The sequence below is a fragment of the Kryptolebias marmoratus genome, linkage group LG16 (genome assembly GCF_001649575.2).
Source record: "Kryptolebias marmoratus isolate JLee-2015 linkage group LG16, ASM164957v2, whole genome shotgun sequence".
Lineage (NCBI taxonomy): Eukaryota > Metazoa > Chordata > Actinopteri > Cyprinodontiformes > Rivulidae > Kryptolebias > Kryptolebias marmoratus.
In genome coordinates, this window is record NC_051445.1 from 17966638 (window position 1) to 17975354 (window position 8717).

Here is an 8717-nt window from a genome sequence, read left to right on the forward strand (position 1 = left end):
GTCCACTCAATATAAATAAGAACCAGCTGAAGAGGCATTTTGTAACCAATTAAGGTTAGTTGGCAACAGGTCAGTAAGACGACTGGATATAAAAAGAGCATTTTCAGAGAGGCTGAACCTCTCAGAAATAAAGATGGGAAACAAAGAGCTGTGTCTAAAAACAGAGAAACAATTTCAGAATAATGTATGCATCGGTGCCCCTGGCATGGGCCTTTCAGTAGAAGAGTCCAGACATCTTACCAATTGAAAACATTTTCTGCTTCATACAACAAAAAACCTGTCAAAGAAAACCCAGGACTGTTGAACAACTTCAATCCATCAGACAAGAATGGGACAACATCCCCCTCCTCAAACTGCAGCTGCTCTGGACTGATGTTAAAAGAAGAGGGGATGCTTCACAGAGGGAAACATGGACCTGTCCCAACTTTTTTAAGATGTCAAATTCAAAATGACCTTATTTTTTCCCAAAGAATATATTCAATTTCTTAGATTAAACATGTGACATGTTTACTATGTTCCATTGTGAATAAAATAAAGGGTTATGTGACTGGCAAGTCATTGCATACTGGCTTTATTTACATTTTACACAACTTCCCAATTTTTTTTAGTATTGGGGTTGTAAATAAATTCTGTAGCTTTAGACATTTTGCCTAATGCAGTGTGATATCAGGCTTGGAAAGAGGACACGGAGTTCAAATAAATAATAATTTATTAGAAAAAAAATGCATTCCAATAAATATATGATTAAATAAGTATAGATTCTACAAACAAACAAAAACTAATTATTCTTGAATTCAGAATGTAAATTACAGAAAGGATTAAAAAAAAGCTTTATCCTTGAGGTTTGAACAGAGAGCGTATTATCCTGCAGATAATTGATTAATAATAATCTGACTTTAGATCCATTTGTAGTAGATTCATTTAACTGAAGAAAATCTGGTTGCAATTTAGAGCAAACTCAGTATCACAAATGCAAAACACTGCATGTAATTATAATAATTTAATTTGCTAATAAAAAGAGAAATGATGAGAAAAACAACCAATTATAAAATACTTGCTTCAATGCTGAATAAAAAAAAAAACATTTTAAAGTTTTGATCAAACAAAGAACAGATATTGGTATTATCAGTAAGTTTAGTCATCTGGGCACTTAAAATGTTCTGTTTAATTCATGTTTTATTTATCCTTACTTTTCAGATTGCAATATTGGTTGGCTAAGTGGTTTTCCTTTAGTTCTTTATAAAAACGTGGTTCCTTTAAATTACAGTTTGTCATATTCAATACGTCAGTTTGTTTCAAGTGCTTGTGTAGCTTATAGTATTATTGTTTCACATATTTTTTAAATATATATCCAAATGAAGGAAATATTTCAGAGCAGTTCAAGGTTTTTTTCTCACAGCAAACCTCATGTCGGCTCTTATTCAACTCAACAATCTTCCTACATCTAAAGTTCAACTTTCCTGAAACTACGGATAAGATTGACTAAAAACTGTCCCTTTAGGAAATGTTACAACAATTGCTTGAAATAATCTTCAGCTGTAGGCCTTTTCCTAGTTTTATTCAATTTGTTTTAATGTAAGCTAGTGTAATTAACACACATAGATCATGACACACAATAACACTTACTGCGCACACGTACATGCATGGGTAATTCATGTTTTTGTTAGAATAATTTGGACAGAGGAGAAAAAAAGTCAATAAAAATAAAATATGACATTAAATTTTAGAAAATACAAAAAGGAAAGAGATGTATAGGCTCAACAATAATTCGATCTTTATTCAAATACTGATATGATCAAAAAAAGATGTTTATCCTAATTAAGATAATAGGTAAATTTAAAAGAGATGTTTGTGTTTTAAAAAAAAGAGTCTCATCAATCAGTCTGGTTAATACAATAAGTACTCAGAGCTTTATATTATTGTACATCGGTGTTTCTGTGCTGCTGTCCAGGAGGCCGGCTGCCTTGTCCTTCAGTCTCCACAGACCAACCCACACACCCTGTCACACCAGAAAAATCTCATTACCTGTAATGTCCAGCAGCCTGAACACAATCATTCCCGTCACCCAGGCCTCCCCCATTTCAAATCCAACCCAAACAGGATCAGGGCATCAAATAACCCAATCAGCTCGCTCCCCACAGGCAGATTTATGATGACCCTCATGTCCACGACGACACTTTCTTGTATGCAAGCCAATCATGGTGATCAATTGGCCGCTAATCCGCTAAATCTGCTGCCTCCGCGTTGCACGCACCTTTAAAGTGCAGCGATCAATCAAAATCTCGGGCCTCATATCAGACATTGTTGGGTCAATGTGTAAGCCACGCTGGAAATGTGATGTTTCGGATGGGGCTTTGACAAACAACGAGTTGCACATAATCGAGTGTCTTGTTTTCATAAAGGCAACAGCTGAGACCCAGAGGATAGGAGGGGAAAGAAGAAGAGGGGGGGTTAGCTGAAGATAGGTGATGAGGAGGAGTGATGAGGACAGGAGACAGGTGAGGATACTGAGATGGGAATGAAAACAAAAAAAAAAGTGGGGGAAGGGGGAGCTAACTCTAGGCTTTTCCAGCTTTGTTTGAACACCGTCCACATTGTGAGGAGAAATAATAATAATAATAATAAACATGCTCTAAAAAGGAACGAGGTCAGATTTTACAGCCATCATCACAACAATAAACACCGATTTCAGACAATAACTGCAGCCCCCAAACACAAACTACCACACCACCTGCTGAACAACACAATACAACATTTCATTTGAGACCAAACTGTGGAACTACAAGAGCTTTGTTTAGAAATTATGCTTTTCTATAAGGGTTTGCTTTAAAACAAACAGAAAAAAGAACTTCATTCACCATAAGAGAATTTAGGCCCTGTTGAATAAATGAGTCTTCAGAATTTCCAGACACAATTGCAGACTGTTACAATTAAACAGCCTATTCAGCCACGCCAACACCTTCGTCAAAGATTGGAGCAAGTAAATCACTGTGACAGTGCTCACATGTTGTTTTGTAGGTTACGTGTTTTCTTTGGCAGTTCAGCTGGCACGCTAATCAGCGAAGGAAAATGAGCAGAAGGCTAATCCTGCACAAGGGGAGTGGATATAAACTAGTCAAGGAGAGGTTGAACTATTACTGAGCTAGAAGAAAAGACAGACCGTTGCTAAAATGATGACAGTTTATCCATCATAAATGTCAGGTGAACTTTTATGTTAAACTCTGTATTTCAGTCTGGACCAAAGCCGTGCGACCCAAGCGACCTTACTGCCCTGCCAACTTCCTTTTTTTTTTTTTGACACACTTTGTGTTTTCTCATGTATTCAATACAACCAAAGCCTTTTCTCTTCTATTGATTTTTTCCCCATTTCTGTGTTCAGACAGGAAAATACGCAAGTCACTACAAGTTGCAGGGACATCTCCAGAAAGTTTTTAGGGGGGTCCAGATAGGGGACGGTATTCATTTTTGAGTTGTCAAACAACGACCGCAAGCCATAACATAGATTCAGTTTTATTATGCTGTGGTCAGAATTATCTTCTGATATAGGCCTAATCCAGATATTAATAACTGATAACAGCACAGCTCCTACTTGTGTCATTGAAGCTTGCACCTTCTATTAAAGTTATTTTTGTTAAAAACTATGTAATGTGTACAAAACTGTTTGGCCACCACTTGGTGGCGCCCCTGATAAGTTGCAGTAGTTTGTCATTTCCCAAGCAGTGCAATGCTTCTATAAAATCTTGACTTTTAAAAAGCACATCACTATGTGGAAAAAAAAAAATATGAAGAAAATAATTCAAACCCAAGAAAAACTTGTGCTGTGAATCACATTTATAATTGTGGCTCAGAGAGAAAATGAAAAGTTGTCGAACTGTAAATGGTTTCTCAAATGAAGAAAGCTGATTTCAATCTTCAGTGCATGTTCACCATTTCACCACTAGAGGGACACATTGATCCTGTTCCAAAGTTAATTATTTCTTAGTTAGTACATCAAATCATATAAGGAAGATGTTAAGATTTTTTTTTTGCTAAAATGACATCAAAACAAGGCTGGCCCTGAGAGTTTTCTCTTCTCACATCTTTACATAACAATGTATACATTTATCACGCAACCGAAACGAGATTTTCCCAGTGACCACTGTGACACCGATGGGTTTTAACGCTTCTTTAATTCCATCCAAGAGTCACAATAACAAGTTACATAACAGCCATTTTGAACAAATTTCAAAACAGCTTGCTGTAAGGACTCTTTGTCATCAAAATGCATAAAACCTGTTTACTATAGAAAATAAGATGGGAAAACAAAACTATAGAATATAAAAACAACCAAAAAAAAACAAAAACAGTTCAGGTTATTGTTTTTGCATACAACGAGCCATCAGAAAGACAACATCGCTCTGTCAGAGTACACAAGTCTTTCGTCTTGGGCTCAGCATAGGATGAACTGAAACAAAGCAGGCAGCAATAGCATAAATACAAGGTTTGTTTTTTTGTTGCAGGGTTTTTGTTTTCTCACAGGGATATGGTGTCGTTTTAAAATAGAAGTGTCTCCAAGTAAAACAAAACTTGAAAGATTTATGTTCATACAGCTTTAACATACAATTATCTTGTCATGAAAATACTGGAGAAAGGTATTAGGGTATAGACTGAAATCCTCAGTCTGATTCACTTTGGGTCAGGTTTTCAACAAATTGATTGTGAAATTGTAATTATCAGAATTTCCATTTGTGTGTGCATACGCTACGATTTCAGCCACACTTCTGGTGCACTGTATCATTAGTCGTGTTGGAAAATGACAGTCGGCACGGAGTAGAATTAATACTTCTCTATTTCACGGTGCAAACATGATCGAATCGTTCCACTCCAAGTCCTACAAGTTCACTTCGAAGCTACTAAATTTACGCAATCTTGAACAGACTCATAGCAGGGGTTTCAAAAGGGGCTTTTAAGTGTCGAAACTAACTAAAACATAAAGTGGGGCAAGAGGAATCTTATATTTCTAACCTTCAATTTTTCTGTACTGACAGAGTTGGGAAAAAAAATGAAAAATAAAGCAAAGACTATTATAATGAAAGTGACCGTTACAATACTGTAACCTACTAACTTCTCATGCTTCAGAGCAATGTCACGTTTTCTTTAAAAAAATAAAACGCTCTAAAGTGCAAGCACATTTACATACAATCTCTTGGGAAAGTAACAAAAAGGGACAATACTACAAGATTGTCATTGAACATGTCGAATGTGACGTTTGTCGTGTGTGTGTGTGTGTGTGTGTGTGCAGTCTGGAGTGTTTGTGAGCCGGCCCGTCATGTGGTGGCTCGTCACCTCAGGGCCTGACTTCACTGAGAACACACTCACACTTTACAGAGTTCAATCTGCACGCCTTCAACAGAAAAGATTCAGGGGGGCGGGGCAGGAAACAAAAGAAACAGGAATAAAGAGGAAACATTAGAAAAACTGATTTCTTAGGAAAATGTCCACTCGAGTTCAGAGCTTTTGGGAGCTTCTGATTGAGACAAGATTGTCTGTACATTCTCTTTTTGTTTTTTTGAAGCATAAAAAAACTCTATTCGAGGCTTTCACGGCTATTGGTTTTCATACGAAATCTGCATTTTTTTGTCGTTGTTGTTTCTAAGCAGTCAACTCAGGAATAATACAGCAAGAAAATGTTACACCGTGTGGGAGGAATACAGCACAAAAACAACTAAGATTATACAAAAACAAACAAACAAACAAACAAACAAAAAGAAATGTGGCTCATTTTGTCACTATTAATACAATCTGCAGAGCAGAGAAGATCACAGATCTTTGTCATGGCAGTGAAAATAAAAATCATTTGTATATCAAAAATTCACAAAATGTCCTGCATTTGGAATATTCAAAATACATATCGGATTTATTTATTTTATTTTATTTTTTTTAAAAGCATACACCTTGAGAAGGCTTAAAAGATGAGAAATATTGCTTCACTGAAAGTCAAAACGAGGATGCAAACAGGATATATGGTCACGGACAAGATGGGGAAAAAAAAAAAAAAACTGAATCAGATGGTCACGTGTGTCATTGTATCCACTTCTGAGGTATTCCCTTTACTTTTTTACATGTTAAATGACATGTAAAACAAACATTTTAGATTGGGTTTCAATTATGTTTGCCAAAGACAAACATTGTCAATGAATTCTAAGAGAAAGTTTCAATTGACTACATTATTTCCTATTAAAAAAAAAAAAAAAAAAATCAGACTGAATACTACAATCTGGTCAAATGAAACAATGTTAGTGGGATATAATTAAGCTTCTCTGTAAGACCAATGCAACTTAAAGACTACCAAAGACTAATGATCATCTGAGCTTGTCTAATTTCAGAGAAAAATTTTCCTTCATTTTAACTTGGACTGTAAGGACCGACCCACTCCACCATCACTGTGCAGGTTCAGCGGACCTGGAACCAAACCACATTTAACTGACACGTCTGTGTCAATTTGCAGTTTCTGAAATTTTTTTTATAAAAGCAGGAGGAAACAAAACAAAACAAAAAAAACAACTATTAGAAGCAGAGATTTCTCAACTGCAGTCTGATGCAAACCTGCTCCAGCCTCTTTTACAACTTTTCCGAGTGATATAAACCAGCAAACGTTTGCTTTTGTGCAGATCCTGAAATGCGGTATGAACAATTTTACAGTTGGCTTTGTGGCCAGCTGAATCCTTGCACGTTACAGAGGATAATCTAAATAAAATAAAAAAAATATGCCTCAAATTTCAACCTTGATTGCAAAGTTTTTAATGCAATGAGGGAAGTAGCTTTCCGAGGTCACATGGTAAGATTTGTTCCCTTTAAGCCGTTGCACCACTGAAACAAACCCAAAAGCACAACATGAAGAGTGACGAATGAAATCATCTGATGAATTTTTGGTCCAAGTTTATGTAGTAAATGAGAAAAAAAAAGAAAGAAAAACGAGTACTGATGCTGTGCCAAAAAGACTTTACATGCACGTAACCTATGTAAAAAATGATGACATCATAGGAGTTAATTTTTCAATTTTTTTTTGTTACTGAACCCTGAGCTAAATCAAATATTGTTGTATACACACACACGCACACGCACACACACACACACACACACACACACACACACACACACACACACACAACGGACTCACAGGAGCTTTGATCATCAGCGTGCAGAGACCAGAGTTAACCTCAGATGCTGTGGAGCGATCGTCAAAGGTACCCTCGGGCCTTCTTTCCTTTACATAAATAACTGGATGTACTGCCCAGTGTCAGACGAGCCCGATCATTCTGCACTTTCAGTTCAAAAGGCAGCTACCTTTAAAGTAGGTAAATGGATAGAAAGTTACAAATAAATGCAAAAAAAAAAGAAAAAAAAGCTTGTTCATAATCTAGGGCTTGGTTTACGTCGAGGTTCTCTTGAGTTAAAAACATGCGCAGTAAGTATTATGTTACAGAGAAAAAACAAAAAAAAAGGGAGGGGGGGACATTTTGCCCCCGGAATAAGTGCTTGCCCTTCAAGTATTCAAGCATTGTATCCAAAAGAAAAGCCATTATTTGGCCTTATGACAATTCTTCCTAATAAAAGGAAAAGTAACAAACTGTTACAGGTTAAAAATAATAAAGTTTATGGACAGAATACAAATAAAAAAAAAAGGGGTAAACTTCATTTTTCTATTTGTGGTTAATGAAATGTCCCTTACTCACAGATAACTAACCCTCACTCAGCCCCGTCTCACCAGGAGGGGAGCTAGTTCAGGTTTTCTTTCAACATTTTTTTTGATGAAACCTCTTTTAGTTGTGTTTCTTGGAGAGAGCATCTGTTGTGCCATCGTGGTCCTTCGGGCTGAAGTCGGGGCAGATACCGTTGGCTGTTTTGCTGGTGGCAGTGCTTTGTGGGTTCAGGGTCGGCGGGCTGGGCTGCGTCTGCTGACAATGGCAGGGTCCGCTCTGGAGGCCTGCGTTCTCTGTGTAAAGGTATTCCTCGGCGAAGTCTGGGTTCTCCTCCGCAAAAGCTCTGAACTTGTCTGGAAACGCCACAAGGGGGAGCCAGAGACAAGGGTAACGTTACACAGAGAGTTCGGATTTCCAAAGTTGAATCTAGGCTGAAAAAATAAATCTTCTAGTTTAAAAACAAATTTAAGTTTTTTTTTACCAAGTGGAAACAATCACCTGCTGTTCTTCTGAGACTTACCAAACGTAATTTTCCCTGTGTCGTCAGCATCGATGGCGGTAAACAGATGGGACACATTGAGGTGAGTCACTCCTAAAGCCGTCTTCAGAATAACTGCCAGCTCGCTTTCTGTGATGGCACCGTCCTCCTCTGCCTCAAACATCTGGAGAAGGAAAACCACGGGGGCAGAACATGCTGAACTTAAACTACATCTGGAAGTCGAACTAAAAGCGTCACTTTAATCCAAACAGAGGACAACAGTCTAATTTCAACAGAAAACTATTTGTATCTTTCACCACACGCACATTTTAATGTAACGAGAGGCAGATGTGATCACATGTAAAAAGTGAGTGTACCATCATCTGAGGGTGATGACAACATAAGCACATGATATTCTGCTTGGTTGGGAAAAAAAGTATCTATCTATCTATCTATATATATATATACACATATATACATATACATACACATATATATATACATATACACACACACACACACACATACATATATATATATATATATATATATATATA

At 37.0% G+C, this 8717-nt stretch overlaps 1 protein-coding gene across 1 annotated transcript in view; it reads right to left on the reverse strand.

The window, feature by feature from the left end:
- Positions 1-4150: 4150 nt before the first annotated feature.
- LOC108232307 (lysophosphatidylcholine acyltransferase 1) overlaps positions 4151-8717 on the reverse strand; it is a 26228-nt gene continuing 21661 nt past the window's right edge. The window contains exons 13-14 of the mRNA XM_017410021.3: positions 8203-8344; positions 4151-8035 (exon numbers count right to left, since the gene is read on the reverse strand). Of these exons, the coding sequence (XP_017265510.1) occupies positions 7803-8035; positions 8203-8344 (375 nt within the window). The 3' untranslated portion in view covers positions 4151-7802. The remainder of the gene's footprint in view (positions 8036-8202; positions 8345-8717) is intronic.